The following is a 27,842-nucleotide window of genomic DNA, read 5'->3' on the forward strand; positions in this document are numbered from 1 at the left end:
GTTGGCTTTGTATAAACGAATCAGTTAGGCTTACATTTGGTGTGATAGAACGTGGCACATCTGGGGAGTCGTCTGTTATTCTACTGTTAATAGTAAAGGAATCCAGGTGAGCTTGAAATAAAAACATCATTGATAGTTATGTCCACCAAAACATGCATGTCAGGTGGGGGTTTCCCGAGTTTGGTTGCATACGTTTTCTTTACATCAAAATCGACATCTCGTATGCTTGTTGACATACGCTCCCCTGTCACTGACTATACCTTTCCAGCTGAACTAATGCATGGTATATCGTTAATTAAGATATTTTATTTTTGGGTGCCGGGCTGCTAGATTCAAATGTACCACTTGCTGCAGAAATTGGTCTTGAGCTCTGGCCATCGTCATTATTTTTTCATATATTCTTTACTTGTTATTTTCCATAAACAAGGTTTATCCCTATGTATATATCATTAAATTCTGGCCCAAATTCTTTATTTTCCTGTTTTGTGGTACCCAGTCCGGTCAGAGCGCCTGAGATTTATCCAGGGAGAAATCCAGCAGAGAACTGTCACCAAATAGTCACTTACCGGTCAACCCATGCAGTCAGGCATCTGACAGTCGGTCGGAAGAACTTTAGGTAATTGCATCAGTTCATCCGTTCTGGTGAGTGGACTGACTCCTTCCTACACTGCGTTCTACACGTAAGTTTTAACGCCGGATTCGATGAACTGAGAGGCAAACACTGATCGTAAATACCCGGCCTTATAAGGATTACTTTGGCATTAAGCCTAGAAATGGTTTGCCATCGTTGGACGTCTCGTTTGTTGGGTCGTGACATAAGAGGGGACATAGGCCTATGCCATAGTTTAGATTGAGTGCTACAATTGAGACACGTTTAGGAATTGTGACAGATTATGAAACATCAAGTGGCTATTTTAGTACATGCAGTTCTTTGGAAAGAAAATAAATGATGAGAAATATAGCCAGCTTATGGTAGCCCACTAACATGAGTGTAGGACTGGTATCATTTAGAGACCTGACTCGGTTTCCCTGATACGGAAATTTCGCTGGAGTATCTAACCAAGATGGATGCAAATATGCACTTACCTTTCAAGAAGAGGTCAAGAAATAAAAGGGAAACAGTAGAGGATCCAGATATTGAATCAGGAGTAGGATCATTGCCAAAGAACTTCAAAAGTTCCTCAAACATCACCAGCTTCAAGTGAGTTTTTCTCGCAATTAAAGTTTCTTAGCTTCACACGTCTTATCTTAGAGACCTAATTCTTTTTTATACTTATTTATAAATAGTTGAAGTTTATTTCGTGGGGGGGCCGTTCCCTGTCGATCTGTGGACATTATATGATTATTTTATGATTTTTCAGTGTACCATAGCACATAACCAGACACTACAGGAGGATGTTGATCATCCATCCTCCATTCATCAAACGTACCAAATAGCAATAAGACTTATAAGCTTCCATTGGACTTTCAGTTTATGACAGTGCATAATAAAAACGTTCATTTTGATTTGAACATAGATTTTGTAAATGGTAAAACTTCAACCTAACAGAAAAATCGTGTCTACAAACAACGCTAAGGGCATACTCCTCCTAGCGCAGGCAACAGTTGCCGGAATAGTTATAGTTATGAAGAGCCTATAATTTTTCTGTAGTAAAACCACTGGTTTAGATGGTTGATAAATCGATATTCTACAGTTTGACTAACGAAGCAAAGTACTGTTTATCAATCTACTGTTAAGAGCTATGAAACCCAGTGGAGTCCGCAGTGCCACTACCCCTAGCGGTGATGTCCTCGGTCGGAACTACTTACTAACGCTAACATGTTTAATAAGAGACCACTGTTCATACTCGCGAATTTCACATCTCACTTTAAGCGTTAATATACTGAGCGGACATGTATCCTCTGTGGGTACCAAAAGCGAAATCGATAAATAAATGTAGGCCTACTGTAATTAGATTTAAAATTCAGGAGTCCGACACTTGCTTCCGTGGCTTAAGCTAGTAGCCTAGGTGAGATCACCAATGATAGCGAAAAATAATGGAGTTGAATATTTAAGTATAAAAATTAACTCATTTGGTAGTTCCCACTAATGTTTTATGTGTAGGAATGTCAGTGTGTATGTGCTCGGGCGATCGGATCGAGAGAGAAAAAAATTATCTATTTACAATAGTTCGTCATAGCACGTATCTCGTTTTCTGTACGTAGCTCCAAACGTTTTCTATAGCTGTATTGAGCTGTAAGACTATTGTTTTCATGTGTGGCACATTGGCGAAGTATTTTGGTGTGGCACATGAAATTATAAGCTAACGTAAATAAATGGCCATAACTGGCGGGGAGAGGGAGGGGGCTTTTGGGCCATGGCCACCCCTAATTGCTAACCTATTATTATTCTACAGAAATTACCACGTGTTAGCTCATTTTACGTGAAAAATAACAAGGGCGGTGAATTTTCTAATTCATGTTATTCTCGTTTTAAAAGAATTGCTCTCGTGGATTTAAGGTTCAATACCAGCGTATACAGGAATTTCTTGGTCTTCTGTAGCTTACTCCAAAGGTAATTCCTCAAATTAACCCTCTTTGAAATTCAAAATTATTTAGTAAAGGCTTGGATGCGAAGAGATGCATATCGTGCTTGCTCGTAAATGTATTTTACCGAGATCATCAGCCTATGTATACAATATATGTTTCTTTTCAGATGTGTCTCTTGTGGCACGTATATGTGTGTTTTTATTTACACATGGAGAAATGCATATGATAATGTACAGTACATATAAAGTAGGGTGGCACTCAAACTTTCGATCACGTTCTCTCCGTTAGAGAGAGAGAGAGAGAGAGAGAGAGAGAGAGAGAGAGAGAGAGAGAGAGAGAGAGAGAGAGAGAGAGAGAGAGAGAGAGAGAGAGTTTTTAAATATGGGGTAATAATTTCATTTTTATAGTGAGTGGGCCAACCACTAAGAATCATCTCTTTCAAAGTTGCGATTCCACACCTTCTACTATCGCTTTTCATAGCAATATTTGATACATATGAATGCTAGTAATATCCTCAAACTTGGATATTACACTATATTTATCTGCTTGTGAAACAGTGTGGCAAAAAGCCCCTACTCAACGTATCGTCCTTGAACATTAAGGCTAAACTTTGGGAGGTGCAGCAAGATACTCTGTAACCTTTTAGGACTTTTAATCAGAGGTTCCTTAAAAGTACTTTCTCTAGATATGTGGTCAGTTTCAATATTGATCATTTCGCTATGCACGTGCTGCTAGAAGTACAAAGCTGTAAAAACTATGACCAGCATTTCTTTTTCTATTTGAGCATATTTGTGCAATGTATACGTTAGATGCAGAAGCTACTGGCTGACCATGTTGCATCAAAACTGCACCTAACCCTGACAGTGAATCATCACCCTGCAAGGTTACATTAGCACTATTATTAAAATACTTCAGAACTAGTGCTTCTACAACCAATTCCTCTGCCTTATGGAATGCTTCATGACATGAATTCCACTGCCACACCACGTTTTTCCATTCTAGATTTCTTAAAGGCTGTGTTAAATTTAACAACCTTGGGAGAAATTTAGAAAGATAATTGACCATTCCCAATAATCTCTTGAGATTTCATATCCGAGGTTACTCTTAAATGGCTTATTGCTTCCACTTTTCTTGGACCTGCGGATACACCATCCTTAGTTAGCAAGTGTCAGTTATAAGTGACTTCTGGCACACGTTGCCTAATTTTGTCTCGGTTCAGCTTAATACCCTCCTTACGGCACCTCTGCAGTAATGCTTCCAAGTTTCTGTCGTGGTCCAACAATGCTTCTTCATTTGTTGAGCCGTCTCCATACACCAGCATAGCTTTTGCAGTAACCACTAATCCTTTGAGGTTTTGTAAAGATTCATGCACCCTTCTCTGATATTCCTCTAGGGCGGAGGAATACCAAACGGTATGCGTTTTCTTCGGTGTCTGCCAAATTGGGAATTAAAAATAGTCAAGTAGCTCGACAGGTTCTTCATCAGGCCTCACTTGCCAAAACCTATTCATAACATCCAGAACAGATAAGATCTTTGCTTTGCTGAGATGGAGGCAAAATGTTTTCAGTAGTGGATAATGTGGTCTGTAATGTTTGGGCCATGATCCCGTCAGTTTGAGACATTGTCTCCTCAAATTCTCACATAACACGTGAGAAAGGAAACTCGTGACTCGTATCTCCCTTCCTTTATTCCTCTCTCCGTCCCAACAAGATTCAAAAACGGCTTGGGGAGCACGCAGGTCCCACAGTTCTTTTTTAAGTATCTGAATTCATTCAAAATTTCAGAAAAAATGGTACAGACAAGATACACAATTAAACTGAAACCTTAAATCACAGATTCAACATAAAAAATGGCAAAAACTACAAAAATGAAAGGTATGAACACGACAAGGCATGGGGTGGTCGAAAAGGCACAGGGGCGGGGGGGAGGGTAGGATGCATCACCAAATACAAGGTTAAACTCAACATTGTTTTACAACACAAATACAACTTTCAAGGGTTACACTCTCTCTCTATAATTGTCATACAAGAAAATATTTAGCGGTTATTCGATACATGTTTCTTAAAAAGGGTAGGTTTTAAGAATAATTCAACATTTGACCCAATGTAAACACGAAACCGGGAGCGTTCTCATTGGACGATACAATGTATATTTAACGCAACATAAACACAAGACTAGGAGCGTTCTCATTGGACAAAAACATACATTTAACATCCTTCCCACCATAGAAGTGCTGACACACTTCTGTCATCATAGGGACCTCCACTGCATCTCAATAACCTTGAAATTTTACAGGTTAAGTTTAACAGGTGCCTTAACCTCCCCCTTCGGGTTTTACCTACATTAGACTCATAGGGTGATTCATCAAGATCCACATGATCCTCTGCAATCTTTATTTCATCAGGGGAATTACAAACCTCTTCCTCACTGACATCTGATATCTCTAAATTATACAAGTTTCGCACAGGTCTAGGTATAAATCCACATTTAGTGTTAACCTCAACACTTCTCACTACTCTATCTTTACCAGGGTACAACTCAGTAATAACTCCTTGGGCCCATATCAACCTTGGCACTCTTTCTTCTTTTACTATTACAACAGAACCATTCTTTAAGTTACATTTTGCTTTGAACCCCTTTACCATGCAAGCCAGGTTTCTAAGATACTCTTATTGCCAGATTCTCCGAAATTTCTCTGAATCAGACGCACAGCCTCTCACACTCAGTCCTTTGAGGATACGCCTGAGGCAGGCTCATCTGCCAATTCTAACTGAAAACCTGCTGTGAACGACCAATAAGGAAATGAGATGTGTCAAGGGGATTAGCAACATCAGGTTCTTCGCCTTCAAATGCCAAGGGTCTAGAATTAATACAAGCCTCCATCTCCTGGAGTGTAGTTTCTAATTCTAGAATAGAACCTATTTGGGTAGCACAGGCAGTTAGTATACAGACATAATCTTTTAGGTTTCATATACCTCTCCGCTCTCTGTCTGATAGTGTTATGATAAAACACATGTTTCATTACAAGGTTCAGTTAGACATGTAATATTTAAATGAAACTGGAAAGAACGTAGAGAGATAGCAATGTGACAAACAGATCACTATCTAGACTGAATTACAAATAAAATTGTAGGTTCAATGGCATAAGAACAGCTGTGAAAAACTACATTCAACAGATTAAGCAAATCAGAATTGAGTTATCGAAAACAAACAATTACAAGTGTGATACAGTGAATTCAAAACAAGACATTTAATGCCTGTTTAGCAAATTTACATGTTTCAGCACCTTTATTCTGCTCCATGTAAAACTAAATGTTGTTGATGGAAGCAATATGTTAATCATTACTAGCTCACTAATACATCAGAAAAAAATCCACATTTTACTTACATGTATTGTGATAAAAATAATTTGTCAAAAATATGTGCACCGGTAGGCTATAGTTTTGGGGTGCAATGTGTCAAATAAAAGACAGGGGACAACTGTAAATGACGACTTAATCCCATGGGCGCCATCTTGAACCTCATAAAATTAAGGTGGACTCCCAGTCTCAGACGATTTTCCATTCTGTGGTCCCTTATGGTAAATCTAATGTTTTTTTTTTTTTTTTGTAGGGGTTTAGTTCCGTCAGTGCACTGTGGGTATTACTTAATGTTCTTTGCAGCGTCCCTTCGGCCCCTATCTGCAACCCTTTCATTCTTATTACTATGCCTCCATTCATATCATCTTTGTTCGATCTTAAGTTCCACCCTCTCCTAACAATTGTTTCATAGTTTTCCTCCTGTTGCAACTTTTAAACATTTTTACTCTCAATTTCCCTTTCAGCGCTGGGCCTTTGGCCTAGATTTTATATTCCATTTTTATTGTTTTTTTTTTCATTAATTGCTCACTTCTTATGTATATGGGCCTTTATAAGCTGTATTGCTTTAGTTATTTCACCGTAGTTCATTAATAGTTTGTAGAAAAAAAAAACTAACACTAGGTAAAGTTTATTAGTAAAACGACACTGCAAAGAACCTAGAGTAGAATAAATTAAGGAAGAATAGTTCTAACAGATGTTAGTGCAATAGTTTCAATTAAATAGTACATTATCAGAAATAACTTGGAAGTTTACAAATTTTGCACCTGTTCATTGTTTCGTATACAGAGCTGAAATAAAATATATCTTGTTCAAAGCAAGCATGAATGTTTGCCGGCATCGATATCTAAAAATTAGGACTTCTCTGAACAATATATAAAGGATATCACAAAGCAATAGTTTTAATGGTCCCTAGGCTTGACCAGTGTTGTGATACTGTTTATAGCCTAGGTACAGTAGTTAAATTTCTTGTATTGAAACACATAAGCTACATTTTAGCTAAACATTAAAGTAAATATTAGGGAAGGGTATACATCAGATACGAAAAGCTACATCACATGGAATGCAGAATTACCATTACATTTGGAAGCTGTCATCCTCTGGAGTCAGAACATTAAATTGCAACATAAATTCAAAGAAATATGGTTAATTAACATTTCTTTTTAAGAAATACTTGTCTGACTAGACTAATAAAAAACGTCCATAAGTTATTCTAAGTGAAATTATCAGCAGCTTATTGGGTTATTAAACCTTGCTCATCCTTTCAGAATTACAAGAAGATTATTGGAAAGTATGAGCTTCCTTGCTGGAATTTCGTGGCATTTTTAACTGTTCTAGACAGCTTTTGCTGCTGATCTATTAACCAGTGGCAAAAATTCTGATATTGGATACATTCCTTGCCACTAACTGCTCTGAGGACGGGGAGCAAGACGGAAAACACAACATCTGGGCACATATAGACAGACGATCCTGTGCAGCTCATACATCGCAGCTGTGGTTCCACAACTGTGCTATTTTCAGGTCTTGATGATCCTCACTGTCGCTGTCCGATGACTCATCAACATCAACAACAACAATGCATATATGTGGAGGAGTGGTGGTAGATGATTCATTTTTTGGACTGTCATTGGTAGCTTGTAGTGCTGTGTCCTGAAATAGTAATTTATATATGTCATTTGGAACACAAAAAACAAGCCTAAAAAAAAGGGGCGAATGAATGGACAGCGGGAGCCGTTCCAAAGGCACTTTTCATGCATTACTACTACTGCTGATTCTAGGCCCTATCACGCATGCGCCGTCTTACGGGTGAGCCAATCGCCCAATGCCTCCAACTCAGATGTATATGGCTCTGCTCCAACTGAGAGAGTAGTATTCTAAACCTATGTTCCACCATGAGTTAGACTGTGGCAATTGACGTTTTCCTATATTATTATACTTGCTTTACAAGAATTTAAAGTAATATTCTTTTTACATTTTCTGTAACCCCTGTGGCTAGCGCGTGCAGTGCAGCATTACCGCCTGCCAGAACATACGAGCTTGCCAAGAATATTTCAAAATGCAGATAAGGTGTGAAGTGCCGTTCCGCCACCCGTTTACGTTTCTTCGCCACTACCAAAAGCTTCGAATAGTGTCCAGTCGAGCTAGACTATGGCAGTTGACGTTTTTCTGTGTTGTTTTACTTGTTTTACAAGAGTTTAAGGTAATATTTTGCCGGCTGGCTGTAGCTAAACTGTAATTTACCTTTGAACTGTATAGGTCAGTGCAGGAGACCCGTTGGTACCGTCGTGTAGCCTTCAAAGATCAGTTACAGTTTAGTAACAGCCGGCCGACAAAATATTGCTTTAAATTCTTGTAAAGCAAGTAAAATAACATAGGAAAACGTCAACTGCCAAGGGCTACCTCACCGTGGACAGCCGGCTTAGAATTACCAAATACTGTTTCCAACAACAACAGATGAAATTGGCAGGTTTTGCCTTGTCCATAATTATGAATGAAGTATGGTCTTGTTTGTAAACAATGGTTCCCATGGAGTAAGCTGTGTACCCCTTACCTAGAAATATGCATATTAACTCAAAAATAGAACATTTTGCATACATTGAACTTTTTTTGTCCTTGGATAGTAAATGCCTCATACACAGATTAATAAAGAACCTTTACGAGGACTCATGTTTCTGACTCTTTGGCATTCGCAAATTAGTGGCCATTTCGTGAATAACTGCAGCACATCCCATCCAGCTTTTGCAATTTGAACAAAAGGAAACTGAAGCTGTAGCCTCCCCAGTTTCATTTCAATTTAAAGGAAGTTGTTGCTTGTCTTGAATATGGGAATGCAATTGTAGAGTGATCTTTGACAAGGCAGCACGGATGTCGTCTTAGACGTACAACCAGTTTTTACTTTTTGTTTTAATAGTAACAAATGTTGAAATTCTGACGCAAACGGAATTAGAGCACCCATGACTCACTTAGCCAAACAATCTGAGTTGAATTAATTTCATTTCATTTCCCTTGTCCTCAAGTCAGTAAGGTCGTCCTTGACAGAGTTTTTCAACTTTAAGGTTACCTGAGCACAAGTAACGTTTGATAGGGTTCTGCGGTGTATAGAGATGTCTGAAGATTTCTGCCCTCAGGGAAACTGACAAGGCTTTGTGATTCTCACTTACATCTTGCAAGAGCACCTTTAACATTTAAAAGTTGGCTTAGTCGTCTGACTCCAATCTCCTCTTTCGCAGTGGCAGTTTGACCAGCAAATCTGGTAGTCTATGTCGCATCCTTAATGGCTACTGCAGGGTCTTGAATCGAAAGATTCTCCTCTTTTAAATATACAAAAATATCCGCCAAGTAAGTGAAGCCACGAATGGCTTCTTCACTGTCAAACTGTTCTGATAACATACTTTCACTTTCTCTTAAAAAAGTGAAACTTCTACTCGAAATTCAGTCAAGCATTTCAAGATTTGTCCTCTGTAAAGTCAGCGAACTGGTGTGAGCTAGAGAAGAACTTGTATTAGGTTAACGGTGACTGGGGTGACTAAGAATTATAGGGGCATAACGCTACTTAATGTAACAGGGAAGGTATAGGGTAGCATTTTGATTAAGAAAGTAAGACAGATAATAAAAGAGAGGGTATGTGGATCAAACATTTGTTAGGACAGTTATGTTGGAATTTTGAGAGTAAAGGGAAAACATTGTATTGGTATGCATGGACGTGGGAAAAGTATATCACGCAGTTGTTTGAGATTATTGGTAGGTGCTGAGAATATATGCCATAGAAGATAAATTATTGTGAGTGATTAAAAGTTTCTGTGATGGAAGTGAAGCACTTGTTAAAATATACAAATGGGAAAGTGGCTGGTTTGGTGTCTAATATAGTCTCAGACAAAGTTGTGTGATGTCTCTGTGGTTGTCCACTATCTATGGATATGGAGGCAGTGATGGGAGAAGTCAGAGAAGGAGCAGTAGATGTGAGTGAAGAGTTGTGGGATAAGGGAATAAATCGTGAATTGAGTATGAATTAGCTGAGTTTAGCGAACGCAAACCAAAGACACTAGTAAAGGAGGTTGAAAGTGAGGTGAGAAATTTCAGAGTAATTGCGATCAAAAGTGAAGTTATGAAGATAAACGGAAACCAGGAACATTAGGAAATGCATGATAACATGAATGGTAGAATCGAGGCAGTGGCTGACTGATATAAGCATTTGGTATAAAAATAATGGAAGACGGTAGAATGAGAGTAAAGTTGGGTAAAAAAACTAGCTGAAGCAAGAAAGAATTGGAAGAAACTTGAAAGATTAAGATGAAACTTGAATTTTCTATGGAGGCCAAAGTGGGGAATGTTTGTAAAGGGTTGTTGAGCCGACTCTCCTTTATGGAAGTGAAGCGTGGACGTTGAATGCAAATGAAAGAAAAAAATTCGAAGCCAGTGAGATGATCTGTTAATGTAGTATATGAAACAAGAAGATTGGTTATGTTGAAAGAATACGTGACTATGGGTTGATGAAAAGGAAGTGCAGTTCAGAAGAGGGAAGGAGGAGAGGACGTCCTAGAATGTGTTAGATAGGTGGGCTTTAAGATGTATAGTAACGGAAGACCTTACAATCCAGGAAACGTAGCGTGGGTGCATGATAGGGATGAATGACATGGTGGATGGATGGGGATTCAATACGTTCCTGATGAGCCCAGTGTGTAGGACTGAAGGACTGTGACGTTGTAAAAGCTTTACTGCACAGGGGGTTCATCCATGATTCAGCAGGTAAGGTTTGGTAGTGACTCAACAATAATATATATATATATATATATATATATATATATATATATATATATATATATATATATATATATATATATATACAGTATATATATGTGTGTGTGTGTGTGTAGAGAGAGAGAGAGAGAGAGAAAGAGAGGTCATTAACATAAGACAAGGTACCTTATACACTATTAATGAAGGACAGGGCCAAATACTATCACATTTTTGTGATTTTCTTATATAGGATGTGAAACACAGAGACGTTAGTTGAATGAAGGTGAGCGTACAAGGGAGGTTATGCTTAGCGGTATTGAGAAAGTTTAGTGTATAAATCACTGGTTTTCAAGATGTTTGATGGCAATTAGGAAGTAATTACAAATTCGTCTCCATCAAGGTACTTTGGATCGCATCGTAATTACTAGAATATGCTTTGCTCTACCGCCACTAATATCATGAATGAAAGTAACTGAAACCAGAGCAGCCACTAAAGATGCGTACAAGAGCATGTACTTTAAATGTCTTCAAAAGAACAAACGAAAATAAGATTGAATGAAAGTTACCTTAGCTTCTAAATCCCACGATCTTGAACACAAACATTCGTCATATGATAACCGCGAGGTCACTTCATGATGATCAAGAAAGAGTGGCTCAGACTTGCTATCATGACAGTCGTCAGCAGATGATTCTTGTGACGTTTTCAAGTCCCCTTGATCTGGTGATGGCGATGTCGTTCGGACACCGTCATTTTCGACCGGCAATGAAAAAGTCTGTGATGAGGCAATTTCGTTATTTTCAGTGGCGGAATGAGCCATTCTTTTGTCTCTGTGCTTGGCATCCGACTGCAATATTCGCTGATTGTTGACAGCAGATGAACTATCTTCTTTCACTGAGAATTGTGAATATGGATTAAGCTCTTCTTCGTCAAGCACATAGGGTTTCTCTTGAGCCTTCCAAACAGATGATTGTGACGTCACTACAGGGTCATTCTTTGCATATAACTGCGATGACGTCATTGTGTCTTCCTTGGCAGGTGGTTGTGATGCTGTTGTTTGGTTTTCCTCAGCAGGTGCTGGGCATGGCACTGCAGCATCGTCGCTGTTGGATGATGACGCTGGAGATTCACCATCAGCAGGTGTTTTGGGTACCAAGTTATGATTTTCTTCGACAGTCATCTGTGAGGAAATGTCAAGGTCATCTTTGGGTCTCTGTGACTGGATCTCAAAGTCGTCACCATCAGCTGCCTGTGGTAACGTATTCAGGTCATCATCAACAGGTGATTGCATTGGTATCACAAGATCCTTTTCAACAGGTGCTTGTGATGATGCCAGGGGATCATGTTCGGCAGGTGTCTGTGATGGTAGGGCAAGATCAACCTCTACATTGTTATTTGAGGACAAGGATTCTTGTGAAGTTTTAGCAGGGTCTTCTTTAAAGGGTGTCTGAAATGACAAACCTGAGTCGTTCTTGACAATTGTCAGGAGAGACGAATCACTTTTGTACTCTACAGATGTTTGTATTACTGAGGAAGAGTCAGCCTCGTCAATTGTATGCAATGATGTACTAACGTCATCCTTCTCAGATGTCTGCGATGACTTTGTTTTGTTATCTGTAACTTGTGACTCTGATTTCACCACTGGGTCATCCTTATCTGGTGTCTGCGATGACACAACAGTGTTTTCTTTGACGGGTGTCATTGGCGACTTGGCAGAGACGTTGGCAGCAGGTGACTTAGCTGGCATGATAACTTCATCCCTAACTGGAGGTTGACTTGACTGAAGGTTCCCCTTTTCAGGTGATTGAGAAACTGTTGCGCCTTCATTCCCTGTTGCATGCGTCGAAATTGCACAATCTTTTTCGACCTCTGAAGAATGAAAAGCTTCCGGTTTATTCAACTCAACAAGAGACGTTAATGACAGCGACAGTTGTTTTCTAAATTTCTCGACGGGCGATGAGGATTCCAATGAACTGTGTCGATTATTTTCTACTGTAAACGAATGTGACGACCTCCTGTTGGATTCCTCCGTCGGTAATGGCTGTTTTTCAACGACACAACTATCGAAAGCTGGGAAAAAAGTCGACTTTCTGTCTTGCTTACCTGCGGCATTCGATGGCTTATCTTTTAACAGTTCCCGAAAATTCCCTGGTTCCTTGGAGGGGAAACATTTTTGGAAAAAGTGTCTCATTGTAAGACAACAAATTAACGCTAACTCTAGTATCCAGATTATACATTTCCTGTAATTACAGCATAAGTTATACATTTTGAAGGATTTTACTTTTGCTCGGTGGAATTTCACTTTTTGTTATACACTAGCGTTCAGTTTCCTCACTATTTTCATGCTATTTGCTTATCATTAATCTAAGTGTGAAAAGGCACAACTCAAAAAGGGGAAATCGGTCCGTGTTTTCTGCATCGATGCACACAGCTAGACTAAACTGATCGCGGCCAAGACTACTCGTAGTACGCGTCATGTATAAAAACAACACTACATCTTATGTATAATCTCCACGCCTTTTAGGAAGCTTTAGATTTGCACAGCCAAACTGAAGGTCATTATGTTACTGAGCATATATAATTGGGCATATGTGAGTGATCGAAAATGTTATTGTTTCATCAGCTGACGAATGATTTAAAATATCTTACTAGGATACTTTTGCGAAGGACGATACTCGGAGCTTTTCCCCAAGGTAAAGGAGAACGTGAAGAGAAGCATAATTTGTCATACAACACCGAACGACTGATTGCGTTGTGATTAGCGGCAAAAATGATAAGGAGAAATTTATATACAACGTTTCAGTGCTAAAGTTTTTTAATACATCGTGAAGATTTCGGATTATACTAGTTTTAACAGAATTTGAACTTTACACCATTGCAAAATAATGTTAGTTTGTATAAAGAACTGGTAATTCCATGAAGCACCTCCATAATGTAACACTACAGTCGAGCGAAAACCAGTTTTTGCGGGCCGTTGCCCAGAATAAGAAGGGGCTTGCGACAGCGACTAAATAATAAAATCAGGGACAAACAAACAATAAACAACGAAAGGAGGTCGTTGTGTGTCACATCTGCTTGGTTTATGCATGCAAGCAAACGTCAAATTCTATTCACCCGTTCGGAGTGAAAATGTTTTAAAAAATTTTTTCCCACGTATGCTAAAGGTAATTTTCTCGAGATGATCGTTTTGAGAGAAGTTTAATCAGAGTCGGTGATTTATTTCCATGAAAATTACATCATCCATTATAAGGATGAGCCGGGGATTTTCGGTGATTTAAATGCTGGCTACATGTTTGTGGTATCTTCCAGTTCATGCAATTGGTAAAGGAAGAAGTGCCTATTTAGCCTTATCAGCTGATCAGTGTAAAGAGTACAGTGTGCTACAAGTTTACCAGATGACCCCTGAATATTACAATGAAAGATTCAGATCTTTGAGAAAGGATGACAAGATGACTTTCTTGGATTATGCCTACAAAGTAAGATGGTGTTTCAAAAGATCGTTGGAGGCTGCTAAAGTTAAATCTATGGACGAACTTGAGGAGTTAGTAGTCCTAGAGCAATATCTTAAGAGGAATTCCTGAACACATAAGAGCCGATTTAAGAGAGAGAGAGGTTACGAAACTTGACAAAGCTGCTACATTGAGTGAGGACTACAATATAATTTGCAGCAAAAGGAATTATAATGTCGAGTTCAAGATGTTCATCAGGCTTCCGCCAGATCTTAGGTCCCCTTTCCAATGAGTTTCTTACTAGTCGTAACCTCGAACATCATTCTCTTTGTACTGTCTCTATTCAGTGAGTTCGTGGAATGCAAATTTATGGGATTTATATGTTTTATGAATGTAAGCTTTTTTCTTCCTTTAGACTTGAATATTCCATACCTGGCTCTGCTGCTAGGTTAATTCACTTTTAGATTTTGGTAGCCTAAAATTTCTAAATTACCTCAATTTGTTGTCCATTGTTAACTAGCTGCAGGACATTTATCTCTATCCCAAACAGGATAATCTGCGTAAGTACATTTAAGATATGGTTTGGGTTTACGTAATAATTCCTTTGACATTGACTTCGGGTGACTGTACACTAAACAGCCATATTTTGTACATGACTGTACATTAAACAGCCATATTTTGTACACACAACTTACTATGAACATTTTTCTATCTTCTTTATCATTTGTCCTAGGTGTGGAAATGTTACTGTATACAGTATTATCTGAGCCAAATTTGGCTTACCTTCCATAACATTTGACTGCAAATTTGTGACTTCTAAACCTCTGGCAATATTAATTTGCAGTATTATTTGAGCCAAATTTAGCTTACCTTTCATAACATTTTTGACTGCAAATTTTTTATTTCTTAAGCTCTGGCAGTATTAATTTGCATGCTGTCTAATATGAGATCTTTTATCTGCAATAATCCTTTTTTTGATTTACGGAAACTGCATTTCTCTCTACAATTTGATCAGTTGTGACATCATTGGTGCCTGAAAACCAAACTTATCAGCTACAGTAGTTTTACAGTTTTGTTACAAAACTACCCACTTATTCGTGCTGCTCTTGATTTTAGTGTTTGATAAATACCATTCATGTCACATAGCCTATTTGACTTTGGCCGAAAATGCTCTGTTAAAACATCAATAGCTGCATGACAGCTTTGATCAGGGGAGTCAAAGAATGAAATACCTATATCTCTTACAACTTCATTTCCTGCCACATGAGGATTACATTCTGCTCCTCCTTGGTTATATGTATATGGCTTGCTTTCAAGTGAAAATTAACAGAAACAATTCATTTCTATCTCTGTGCACAGTGGCCAAACCTCCTGTAACTGAAAACTCTGGCACTGGTACCACATGCCTAACTTAGAATAATTGCAAGGTATGTTTATGACCAGTCACTGTCAATTTTCAATGCACACATTATACCTCCAGTTGTATGTGAATGATAAGATATTTTCTGCAGTTTAATTTATTAGTTACCGTTTACCCTTGATGCTGACACTATGCTCAATATAAACTTGTAAATCGAATAATGCATGGACAAAGATAAAACAAAATATATTCACTACATATGTTAACATACTGTTAAATAGAATCAAAACTCTCTACAAGTCTCTTATATAAAATAAGTACTTGTAATACACTCAATACATGAATCCACGACAATATGGAATGAAAGTAAGTGTAACAATTTGTTCAGTCTTTTTCCTTTTGTAACAAATCCTTACATACCTTCTTTTCGTTACATCTTGAAAAGAAAGTTTTTTGGTGTCTAACATTTCATTTGTGGTTATTTTAATGCACTTATACATGTACAATTGTATAAAAACTTAATACATTGTATCTGATTATTGCCTAAGCTCTGAGGGGCAGTTTTGTTATAATCTATATCTTTCAATTACTGGGTGGGATAAGGATGAAATATCACAGATAACTGAGTTTGCCAAAATGAGAGAAAGAAAACCTCTGATCTACCACCTCACATCACACTGACTCCTCCACCTAACAAAAGAGTGAGTAACAAGGAGAGGACGATTGGAATATTGCACTCTTCTCTAACTTTTCTCTTTTTAAATCTTGTCTCTGGTCTTCTCTGGTTCGTTATGGTTTAAGATGGACGACTTTCTTCATCGATACTGACTCAGCCTCCTGATTACAAGTCTTGTGGGTCTTGATCAGCTCACACTAGGTCTCATTTCTATTGATGCCTTATTAACTGGGTCTCATCTTGTAAGATTCCTGACAAATGGGATCATACCAATTTCACAATCCTTTACAAAAAAGTCCTTTCCTATGACAACTATCCATTCCCTTTCTTCTAAACATCCAATATATACAGTTGATTTTTTACCAAAAAATAAATTTTAATACTAAATAAATTACTACATGCTACAGATAAAGTTTACAAAATCAGGACACAGCACTCTTATATATATAACAGCAGCAACACATTGGATGCTATGCATTGGCACCCAATATAGTGGTTGCTCTTACCTGCCCTCCCAAGGACGGCAAATTTTTTAAGTTATCGATCAAATTTTTCTAGAGTGGAATGTTGAACTGTTTGAAAGAATATTAGTTGAAAGTTTATTACCATCTGTACAATGTACCTATTGTGTAGGATAGAAAGCTTGCAAGGCAAATAGTTACGGTTACAATAATACACACAAATAGGGATCAAATCTTCCGTATATGGTACTTAAAATGTTTAAGCTCACTTATCATGATTGTAGTGACAGGTGAATTGTGCAAATACGCCTAGAAAAATGGCACAATACAGACTTACACACAATTAGATCAAAAACAACAAAGGAAAAGATCAAATAAATTCAGAAGAAAACATGTGTTTCACAGATCCACAATAAAGACTAACATTTGACAGGTGAGACATCAAAATGGAGGAAATCACCACTAATTGCTACTTTGCTTTCCACCAATAATTGCTATTTTGCTACTTCGTATGCTGTTCAATGTAAGATTTGTCCCTCCTTAAAAACAAGAGCTGCATTTCATATAAACAAGATTTTTTATCATTAGTCTTGCTCACTGTATTCAAGTGATTACCAGTTTTTAGTTTTTAGGTATAAAAGATAATTTGCATTTTTTCTTCATAAAAATAAATGTATAAGGCAAATTGTATTCCTCCTTAAATGTTTTATGATTTGTTTTCGAGCATTAAACTATCTGCTTCTAAAAAATTCTTGTACTGTACCAAGCTGCCTAATGCTCAAATAGCATTGCCCAATTGTTCTGTTCTATAGGCAAACTGGTTAGCACTATTTCTTTACATATATAGTAATATATATTTAAATAAACTAGTGGTCATATAAGAATATAAATGCTAAATTTTTCCCAACAGGATAATTAAATCTAGTATTAGATATTGTAATAGTATTATATTTTAAAGTATCTAAAATAAAATGTCCCATAGCAAACACAATGATTATTGCCATGACTAGAATTCAGAGTATATTTGTTTTCTATTATGACTAGAAAGACAAACTATATTTGTTTTTTACTATGACTAGAAAAACAAACTACATTTGTTTTCTACTATAACTAGACCAAAATGAAACATTTTGCATTACTTCGATGAAGTCGGTTTCTCTCTCTCTCTTTGGTATTCAAGTGCAATCTTTTCAGCCACTTTCTTGAAATCAACATCCACCTGTAAAAAAACCAAATATACAGTAGTTGATAATGCAAGCCTAGCTAAATGAATCGGCATAAATATTGATAATTTGTAAGGCATTTCTTTCCCATGCAATGCCCTATCTCATTCCCTTTTGTTGTCGTGTCCAATTAGATCCCATTCATAAATTAAAGTTCTGTGAGTTCTCTCGTCAAAGAAAGTTTAAAATGATTTTATATTCCATAAATATAAACCTCTCTATTTCAGCTACACTGTCCTAGAAAATGCAGCATTATCAATAAACAGTTTTCAACAGATAAATCAGGTCATGACTTCTCTTCAAACAAGCATTCCCTACTAGTAGGGCCACATAAACTCACAGCACAAAAGTAATTGATACCTCAGGGAGCTGAAATACTACAAGAGAAAACCAAATAATGGGTGTCAACTTCACTAGTTAGGAATAAGAACCAGCGCCTTCAGATTTGAAGGCATCTGCTAGGATTCTGGCATCCTTTACAGAGCCTACCAACGAGTAATGAAATGTGTAGTAAAAAAGCATGGCTCTGCACTACTCAAAAGGCATTCTAGGCTGGGCTATTTAACATGAAGACTGGACAGCTGCCAAGTAAGCATTAAGTAAAACAGTAAAAAACAGATGTGAAAGGAAAGTGGTGATGTTGTGATAACGTTATCAAAGAGCTCCACCTTCCAACTAGTCCTAACTAATGAAGTCACAAGTGAGAAATTTGAAATAAGATACAGTACAGGCAGTCCCCGGTTAACAGCGGGCTCGGTTAACGGCAATCCGGTTTTACGGCGCTTGTCTAGCGACAAAAATTGGCAATTTTCGAAAAATGGCACTTTTCGGCGCCGATAAGCCAAGAAAATTGCCGATTTTCGGTTAGCGGCGATTTTCGATTATCATCACACCCTCAGAACGGTACACCCGCCGATAACTGGGGACTGCCTGTACTAGAGTTGTACATTTCCTTCTAGAGAATACAACACACTACAAAAATCTACCCAGTGACCACTGATGGCAAAATCATGACTACAAATATTGATGTTGAGTCATTCTGTGATATCACTCATGTACTTCTGGTGATTTTTCCTATAGTAGTCATGATCCTGGAGAATGTCTGATTACCTGGCCCAAAGACTTGCCAAATATATAGGTATTCCTTAAGATCATCCTTGCTAGTGAATGGTTCCTCAAAGTGGAGACCATTACAAATCCATAACCAGTTCTTGGAATGTATGTCCAGCCTCTCCAACTATTACTTCTTAGTGCAAATGTGAGGTGGGTCTCATTTCCAACTTTACATCCTTGTACCTCATCTTCTTTAATTTCCGGATCTCTTTATCTTGCTGTCCAACCACTCCAACTCTCTCTTTTCACTGTCTAGGTGGTCATGCTAAAAGTGCCCCAGTGCTTGGCCTGACAGCCTAAATTTCATAGAATCAAATTGTAACCCTTCCAATAGTTTCAGCTGAATTGAAAAGGAAAGGCTGAATTACAAACAGAAATGGAGAAATGATTGGCAAAATACAACAAAACAACAAGAAAAAGGAAAATAAATGAAATGAAATTATGTTAATATCCAAGTCTGACTAGGCTGGGGAGCTCTTGTGATACTGTGACATAAAAGAAATGAGACAAAATGATACAGCTATTCTTCTTCAGTCTCAAGACTTTAAAAGCTATGGGTCCAAGGAATTCAGCACTGCAAATTAAGGCTAATTATGATTGATGGGTTTATGAAACAAATTTCCTTCATCTTAAATTTCTCTGATATGCCTGCTACTATCTTTAATCTACTGTAAATCTTGTGTTATGATATAGCACCATCACTAAATTCTTCATTAAGCACTCCTTTTGCTGATGATTGCTTTGGCATGAAGCCAAACTGATAATTACTAATTTGAAAAATTCGTTTACAAATACTTAATTGTAATTATATGAACTTATAAGTATATGAAACAGACTGAATTCAATATGAAGAGCCAATTCCATAAACAATCCAAAGTTGAGTAATCAAAACATGGCCAGTAAAAATTAAAATGATACAAGAAAAAATTCGCTAATCCATATCACCTCACCTGCTTTTCATACTGTAAAAAGATTTTGCTGGTCTCCTTCTTGTCAAAACGTGCCAAATAATGCCTCCTGAATGCCATGACTGTATCGACATGTGTCTTGTGTTTGATTGCCAACTGGAGAGCACGATCAAAATGGTACAAAGACAGGTTGAGCATAATCGCCCTGAAAAAAAGGCCTGACTGAAGGAGGATAGCTTCTGCATCACTGACGTGGCCCCCTAACAGAGCCATTTCCGCAGCCCTGGCCTCCTTCACTGGTATCTCCTTAATGTAATGTATGTATTCAACCTTGTCTGCTTCATCAATTGCTGCATATGCCACTTCCGCTGTATCTAACTCTTTGCTAGCAGTAGCCATGGCTGCTAAGCAGCCCCACACAGTAGGATCTTTTACAAATCTGGCAAGCCTGACTGCATCTTCCCAGTGTCTTGCCATAACATAGTTGTGCAATAAAGCTGGGTAAGGAGAAACACTACTTGTTACTAAACTGCCGTCTGCCCGTCGTAGTGTTACCATCGTGTCTAAAAAGCTAACTATAACTGCATTTTTTCCAAAGTCGGTAGCATCTTTCTCAAAAACTGTTACTGGTTGCAGATCTCTGTCCACAAATACAACTGCTGGATAAAACCAAACAGTGAACTTGGAATCTTGAAGTGCAGCTAACATGTTTGCACCATCATTCCAGCATAGAGACTGGACCATTCCCCCAAGCTTCACTGGTCTTCCAATGCTGCCTACACGTTGCAAGTTTACTAAGAATAGGTCTCTATTGCGATCAACCACTGCCATGCGCCTGTCTTGTGATGAACCAACCTTATCTAAGGCAACTTCAACAATCTCAAGTTTGTGTGACCATGGTTTGCCATCATTCAGAGGCTTACCAGTCGTGGCATCAAAGAGATGCACCAGTTTCTCATCGTTCTTATCACGAATTGCTAGTGTATCACTTGATAAAGACACAGTGCGATGGTTAAGAACGTCTGTTCTCATCCCTGGCCATCTAGGAGAACACAACAACCGTCCGTCGTAAGAATAAACATACACACTTGCCCCATCTACCAAAAGGAAATGTCTTTCATCCTGAACGATCAAACTTGCATTTGACTCTTTTAAATCAAATATTATAGGAGTATTCCAGTTACGTGTTGAGTACACGTATGCTTGTGTTGATGTCACAACAACCATATGGCTGTGAGCAAGAGAAACTTTGATAATTCTGTCTCTTAACTCCAGTTTTTCCCAAGCTTCATTACTGACATTCCGCAGCAATATAGTTTTGCGGCTGGTGACAGTAGCTTCATAATTCTTCCATTCCAGGTGGTTCTCAATAATGTGAGCAAATATGACTTGACCATTCCCACAAGCCCCTGCAACCTGAGTTCCATCACTAGACCAAGCAAGTTTAAATATGCTGCCAGTATTAGGCTTCTCCAAGGAATGGCACCATCCAGCTTTATCACACAATCTCAGAGTATTAAAAGAACCCACTGCAAACAATTGACCATCAGGAGACCAGGATAAAGATGTGATGGGATGCTGATGTTGAGCTGAAGAATAGAGCTGACGTCCAAAGCTATCCCAAACACGATACCTAGTATCCTCACCACCCGAGAGAATTAGTCCAGTGTTTGGGTTCCATGCCACTTTAAGAATAACTCCATCATGTCCTTTCCACTGGAAAAAAAAAGGAAATTACATGTTCATTAAGTGGTTACTCTACCTATGACCACAGAAATTACTTAAAGCTTAAGAGTAAAAATTTCAGGAGTTATCAATGAGACAAAAGTTAAGTATACCTTAGTTTAACCAGACCACTGAGCTGATTAACAGTCTCCTAGGGCTGGCCCGAAGGATTAGACTTATTTTACGTGGCTAAGAACCAATTGGTTACCTAGCAACGGGACAGCAAACTAGCTTATAACTATATCATCAAAAAAATTAAAACAAGCACTTCTGCTACAAGAACAATTTACTGTCCTCCACAAACCTGAATTGGCTTTGAGTTTGGAGCTAAGGGTTTTATAATTAAATTTGTTCCACATGTATATATAACAGCATCTGAATCTGGTGACCATGCTGCTCCATATGTCGGTACTGACACCTGAGCAAGGGTTGATCTCAACATCCCACTTCGAGACCATATTTTAACTTGACCGTCCTCTCCAGCTGCAAAAAAGAAAATGAAGTGTCTAAGTATAAAGAAACTTTGAAGTGGCAATTACTGTATTTTTTATAGCTCTAAAACTTTACACATGAACTTAATCTGCACAAATGCATAATCAAATAACAACATGAATACTGTAGGTAACAACTTGGGTTTTCTTAGACTTACATCTCAATGTTACCAGAAGCCAGAGTAAAAAATATGACATTAGGCAAAAGATATCAGACAAATTGAGAATTAAAAACATACAAGCAGACAGATCATAACATTCTCAGAAAATCATTATTTACCAATTCACCGATACTCTGGATTAAGCTAATTAACACAACCTCTCCAGGAGGTTTTTGGCAAAAACTTCATGGCATTACAGTGCTCTCAAAAGTCAGCTCCCAATATAAACCATATCAATGTGCTTTGTGAGTCACTATCAGGTGGCGTCTCAGATGCCAGCTCAGCTGGAAAAGGTAGTGTCCTAAGTTGCTGGTGTTTGGCAGGTGGTTTTGATGGTGTGAGGATTTCTTTGCACGCTACAATGGAAGGCGACACATTTCCACAGGGCATTGGTGCATCATCTCTAGTGAAAACAGTTTACTGTACAGCTTTCCATTAGAATAGTCAGTTTTGTTGAAGCTATGACTTACAGTCAAGATGTTCATTGGGCCAATTAGGGGATTAGACTTCAAAATTAGAGCAGGTACCCCCATGGCCACCAAAACAATGTGTAGTCATTCACAGATTTTTGGAAATTGAAAAAACCTTTGCAAAGTGTGGAATTCACTGATGCATTGAGCAGGGAACAGAGCAAGTGCAGAGTAACATCAAGAAGTCTGTCACTGAAAATGACCCAAAATATATTACATATATTTTAACCTATCAAGTTTTGCAGTTAACTTTGTTTCTGTGCTGAGCTATTTAAACATTCATAATGAATTTGTAAAGTTGTTTTACATACTGTTCAAGGAGCAAGAGTCTGTGCCAGCTATAGGTTGGCTTAACCTATACAACAATCAGGTCAGAATATCGCAAGATCATGAAAACTGACCATACAGTGAAAATGAATAAAAAAAAACATAATCCATGACAAACTTCTTTTAAACAGTCTACTGAACAAAATTGTGCTCTGGCAAACAAAGAATGAGCCTCGTCACCTGACCCTTACAAGGCTTTACAGTGCATGTGCGCTGCTCACCTGTCAGCTGGAGGTTTTTCCTTCTTTCCAAGAGGGTTATACAATTCAGAGAAAATTAAAACTGCTAGCCACAATAGTGGTCAGTGAGAAATGAATGAGCTGCAGTTAGGTGCTGCACACAAAAAATTATACGGACACTGTACACATGTTTAGTATGGTTAAATTTTTGTATTTTAAGAAGGTTTTAACTGAGGACCAACAAAAGCTGTTAGAGGGGCACTGGGGAAACAGAGGGCACTGGGAACACAGAAGCTAGTATGTCAGAAGACTTCAAGATAATTGTTGGTGTCAATCAAGCAGCAACAGTCATTTCCTATTTATCATAGTAGTGGAGACTAATAAGCAATGCTTAAATAAAGTCTCACGGGAGCTGATACATACAATAACTTCTAAAAGATGGAAGTGTGGAATAGAGAGGAGAGGACTGAAAACACATGTGAATAAAATGAGGTTAATGCTAATGGAAAGGAAGCAAAGAAAAAAATACAGTCAGGAAAGTGGCAAAATAGATGCAACAGGAGATGAAGGGGAATGAACTCGGTACAGTACTATGTATTGTAATACATAGTACTGAGTTCACTCCCCTTCATCTCCTGTCGCATCGATTTTGCCACTTTCCTGACTGTGTTTCTCAGGACTGCAGATTATACAGAAATTAAAATATATTTATTCCCACAACGTACATGAAAAGAAAATGGAGAAAAGAGGGACAAGGAACACCACGCTGTAACGGGAAGGCAACCTCAGAAGTGTTTAAACATTTCTGTTACCCAGGAGACATACTGGATAATAAAGCAGGTGAAGACTAGCAACAATCTCAATGAAAGAGAAGTAGATTGCCAACTACTCTTAATAACAGTAACTCACTGGTAAACAAAATAAAAGTAGAGTAGATATGGGTGGTGACAAAAAAAATGGTGAGTTTGGAGAGAGGGGACTACAGACTAATAAAATTCATGACAGGAATGAGGTGGAAAGTTTATGCCCAGTAGGATGGCAAACAAAATCATACAAAACGTGCACAAATGAATACCTAAACCTGATGGGAATTCAGGAAGAAAAGGCACATGAGTGAAGATAATGGAGAGACTTCATGTCTAACTATGTAAACAGAAGACAAGGCAAAAACATTAATGATGATGAATCACAGGGTGACAGTGGGAACAGGATTTTTTGTATACATGTAAACTCCCTACCAGTAAGGAAAGGAATAAAAAAGTGCAGTACCTGTTACAAGACTAGCTCCATCATGACTCCATCGACCCGACAAAACTGCACCACGATGAGCTTCAACAGATTTTTCAGTACGTCCGTTGCGGCCAATAATATAAAACTTTCCTGCAAGCAAGAATGTACTTGATACACTGATGAGTATTTAAAACCTTGCTTATAACTAACTCCACCCTACTGACACTACTTGCACATTTAAGATGGTTATAATATGCCTACATTTTCTCAGAAAATTTTACCTGCATTTGAATTAGAGTGGGCCTCCACTAAGCCGAAATTTTGACTTCTCTAAGCATTTTAGAGTAAAATATGGCAACATATGTATGGTACACTTCATTCCAGATTGATTCCTAATTCACTCAAGTTAGATGGGAATTTTCCATCTTCACCAGAAACTCATACAATAGGTCAAAGGTCATAAATTTACATTTCCTATGCAACATGCAATTACAGCTCAGTATAAAAAATTTTCAAAGCATTCTGATAATTAATTTAACCCTACCTAAAAGCTAAAAAGGATTGATATCTTTGTATTTACCATTTTTCATATGGGGTCAACAAGCACACCATTATTTTTCTGGTCACTTCTAACACTCAAACAGATGATTTACTTATTTTTCACAATTTGGCAAGATTTGTGAAACTGATCAAGAGATCGATCACTGCACTGCAATAATATATAATTATACAATAACACAAGAGAAAGTTCTCTTAAAGTTGAACTTTCAACCACATGACCAGTTAAAATATAAAAAGGCACTCTCATTATGTCTGATATTTCACATGTTTCAAACAGTTAAATGTTTATAGTTTAAGGTTTTGTTTTACATTCACAGCTTCCTTGTTCAACACAGGTAATGGAAAGAGGTTGCAGACTTCTTCTTACTACCTCAACCCCATTTCCAGTTGCCAATTACCACACTGATTACCTGGTGTAAACATCTTGGCATCAATTATTGGGTTTGGAAACTTATTCATATCTTAGCAGTTCTCATCCATCAGATGTAGGAAGAAGCTTTTCAGGTATTCACAAAGCTTTAAAAAATGTTTCATGTCACTAATTCCTCTGTCAGTATTGCCATCACACAAGCAAACACATCTTTATTCATGAGAAAGTCTACAGATTGAACTAACTTCCTCCAACATGACTTCTTACTTACATACAAACCAGAAAAAGGCTAACTGTTTCACTATAAGCCCATGCTTCAGGGAGGTCCCAAAATTCATTTCTATGGAATAAAGCCAACTAGACTGTCAATTTGAAGCTGAAATACTGCACTTTATAGTACTATGTTGAAAAATGGAAAATAACAAAGCAAAAAGTCAATATAACATGACATTAGCCGAAAATGTTCTACAGTTGATGTCACTTAACGTCACTGGAATAGGATGACATCATCAGAATCTCAAAGGTTTAAAAGAAAGAAAGAAAAAGGTCGCTAGCCAGTAGCTCTGTACATATATGGGCAGATCCCAAGGTCTCAAGCAGTTATCCATGTCATTATTCATTCAGTGAATGCCCAGCTGTTTTAGCTAATTATAATCCTTTTCAAGTGTTACCTTTACTTATTTCACCTTTCATTTATCCATTTTGCTTTTAAAAAGTACATGGCTCCTTGGCAGCATTTACACAAATTGGTACATTGTATACTTTATACACATTAAGTAATATGTCTGGATTTATTCACAAACTAAATTTTTCTTCCTCAGCATGAAGATGCTTCGGCAAAGGTATACTCCTTTGTCTAGTAATGCCTGCAATGCTTGCAAGTCCTGCACTGGCAGGCACCCATATCAACTATGTAATACTTATCAACGTCAGGCTGGTTTACCCGAACTCATGTGCAGAGCATCTGGCAGGGCAGTTACCAAAAAAATATTATAGAGGAATTGGTGTTGGCTATTCTTCAGCATATTAATTTTCAGCCCTGGACTTTTGCTTGGAAGAAGTGCTGGCTAGGTTGCTAAGGTCACGCTCAGTGGAGCCCACAGCTCCTTCTGTAAATTGTCAATGCCAGTGCTAATCCTAATGCAGCTAAGTTCCCATCCAATGCCTCTCCTGGTCCTTTTACTGCCCTCCCACCTCATCCAATGCCATATAGTTTGTTTGCAAGACGCTCTCATCTGATGAATGATTTGACTCTTGGGTAACATACACAACCAGCATAATAAAAAGCTGGAACATTTTATTCCTAGATAATTTCTCTGAACTACAACTTGATCGTTTTACAATAAGAAAACCTACCATCATCAGCTGTCAACAAAAAGACCTCAGATCCAACTTTTGTTTTCTGCACTGCACTCTTGGGTAGCCAGTGGAGGTCTAGTGGATAAACTTCTTGAGGCAATTCTGACACTTTGCTTGTCTCAGTTGATAATAGATTCCACTGCAAGATCTGGTGATCATCTCTGCAAAAAGAATAAAATTTGTTTCTAGAAAATTATATTTGTTCTAACACAGCTCCCATCAGTTTACATTTGCCTGAGTATGTAGGCAGCCTTCCACGTGTGAGAGAGACTTCACAGAAGTCAAAAAATCTTGGATACTGTAAAATGAACGGAGCCTTAATGCTAGGGTCATGATATGTTACTTTAATGACTAACAAAGAGAAATGCATAAGACATAACTTGTCATAAAATGTGGTAACATGTATTCACTTTACAGTAGTTATGACCTTGCACAGATGGAAAACTGATAAGATGAGTCTAGCTTCATGTGCCTTACCCTTGCTGTGAATTGATAAAACTTAATCCTAGTAGATGTCAATTTGCAGAGTAAATTTACCTGCTTCATTCAGGAAGAGAGCTTCAACTGCATGTTAAATAGTAATTTCATTGCGCAGTGCTTCACCCAAACCAGATGAGGAAGCAGATGAAGTTGGGTGAATGTAAAAATGTAAATATCTGGTGAGACCAAAGACAAACTCTTCATTTCTCTTCGGAATCAAATACTTAGCTAACCTCAAAGCAAATCTAAGTTCCATGTCTTGCGATATTAAGAGGAGATATGTACATAATTTTTCAATTTGGGTTAGGTTTGAATGTAAAGCTGATGTTACATCCCAAGCACAAAAGTAACAAAATGGGACTTCCCCCTCCCCAAGTGGTGGCACTCTCACAACGAGACCCAAGAAAGAGCAAGGTTCGTGTGTCGGATTATGTATTAAATATCAGCAAAAACCATAGAAAACCCACAAACAAACATTAGCCCAGCTATGGGACACATGTAACATCCATGGTTTACATACTAAATGTCAGCAAAAGCCACAAAAAATCCACACATTGTACACTACCCTTGCCACAGGACACAATCATTCTGTCTGACCAGATCAAGGGAGATGCATTCGTCTGTTAAGGGGCAACCTCAAATGTCTGGACCCAAAAACACTTTTAGAAAGACATCACAT

At 38.0% G+C, this 27,842-nt stretch overlaps 2 protein-coding genes across 4 annotated transcripts in view; both read right to left on the bottom strand.

Annotated features, from left to right (window-relative positions):
- Window positions 1–6,503: 6,503 nt before the first annotated feature.
- Window positions 6,504–13,058, bottom strand: LOC136848832 (uncharacterized). Its single transcript, XM_067121573.1, has 2 exons — window positions 11,189–13,058; window positions 6,504–7,535 (listed from the first exon to the last, which is right to left on the bottom strand). The coding sequence occupies exons 1-2, from the start codon at window positions 12,884–12,886 to the stop codon at window positions 7,365–7,367; spliced, it is 1,869 nt and encodes a 622-aa protein (XP_066977674.1). The 5' UTR covers window positions 12,887–13,058; the 3' UTR covers window positions 6,504–7,364.
- Window positions 13,059–15,570: 2,512 nt separating this feature from the next.
- Window positions 15,571–27,842, bottom strand: part of Oseg5 (intraflagellar transport protein Oseg5) — a 14,987-nt gene continuing 2,715 nt past the window's right edge. For 2 of the 3 annotated variants that reach the window (XM_067121574.1, XM_067121575.1), the window contains exons 3-8: window positions 26,681–26,844; window positions 24,433–24,543; window positions 21,840–22,018; window positions 19,853–21,526; window positions 17,706–17,785; window positions 15,571–16,356 (exon numbers count right to left, since the gene is read on the bottom strand). In XM_067121574.1, the coding sequence (XP_066977675.1) occupies window positions 16,341–16,356; window positions 17,706–17,785; window positions 19,853–21,526; window positions 21,840–22,018; window positions 24,433–24,543; window positions 26,681–26,844 (2,224 nt within the window). In that variant the 3' untranslated portion in view covers window positions 15,571–16,340. Of the gene's footprint in view, window positions 16,357–17,493; window positions 17,786–19,852; window positions 21,527–21,839; window positions 22,019–24,432; window positions 24,544–26,680; window positions 26,845–27,842 lie in introns of those variants that run through there. The other variant, XM_067121576.1, reaches the window with a different exon arrangement.

Source organism: Macrobrachium rosenbergii, chromosome 19 (assembly GCF_040412425.1).
Source record: "Macrobrachium rosenbergii isolate ZJJX-2024 chromosome 19, ASM4041242v1, whole genome shotgun sequence".
Taxonomy (NCBI): domain Eukaryota; kingdom Metazoa; phylum Arthropoda; class Malacostraca; order Decapoda; family Palaemonidae; genus Macrobrachium; species Macrobrachium rosenbergii.

Bases quoted from the DNA above. Each gene is read 5' to 3' on its own strand.
- LOC136848832 (XM_067121573.1), bottom strand. From the start codon at position 12,886: ATGTATAACTTATGCTGTAATTACAGGAAATGTATAATCTGGATACTA. The intron at 7,536-11,188 runs GTAACTTTCATT...TTACTATTTCAG, and splicing joins CGTGGGATTTAGAAGCTAAG to GACACAGCACTACAAGCTAC.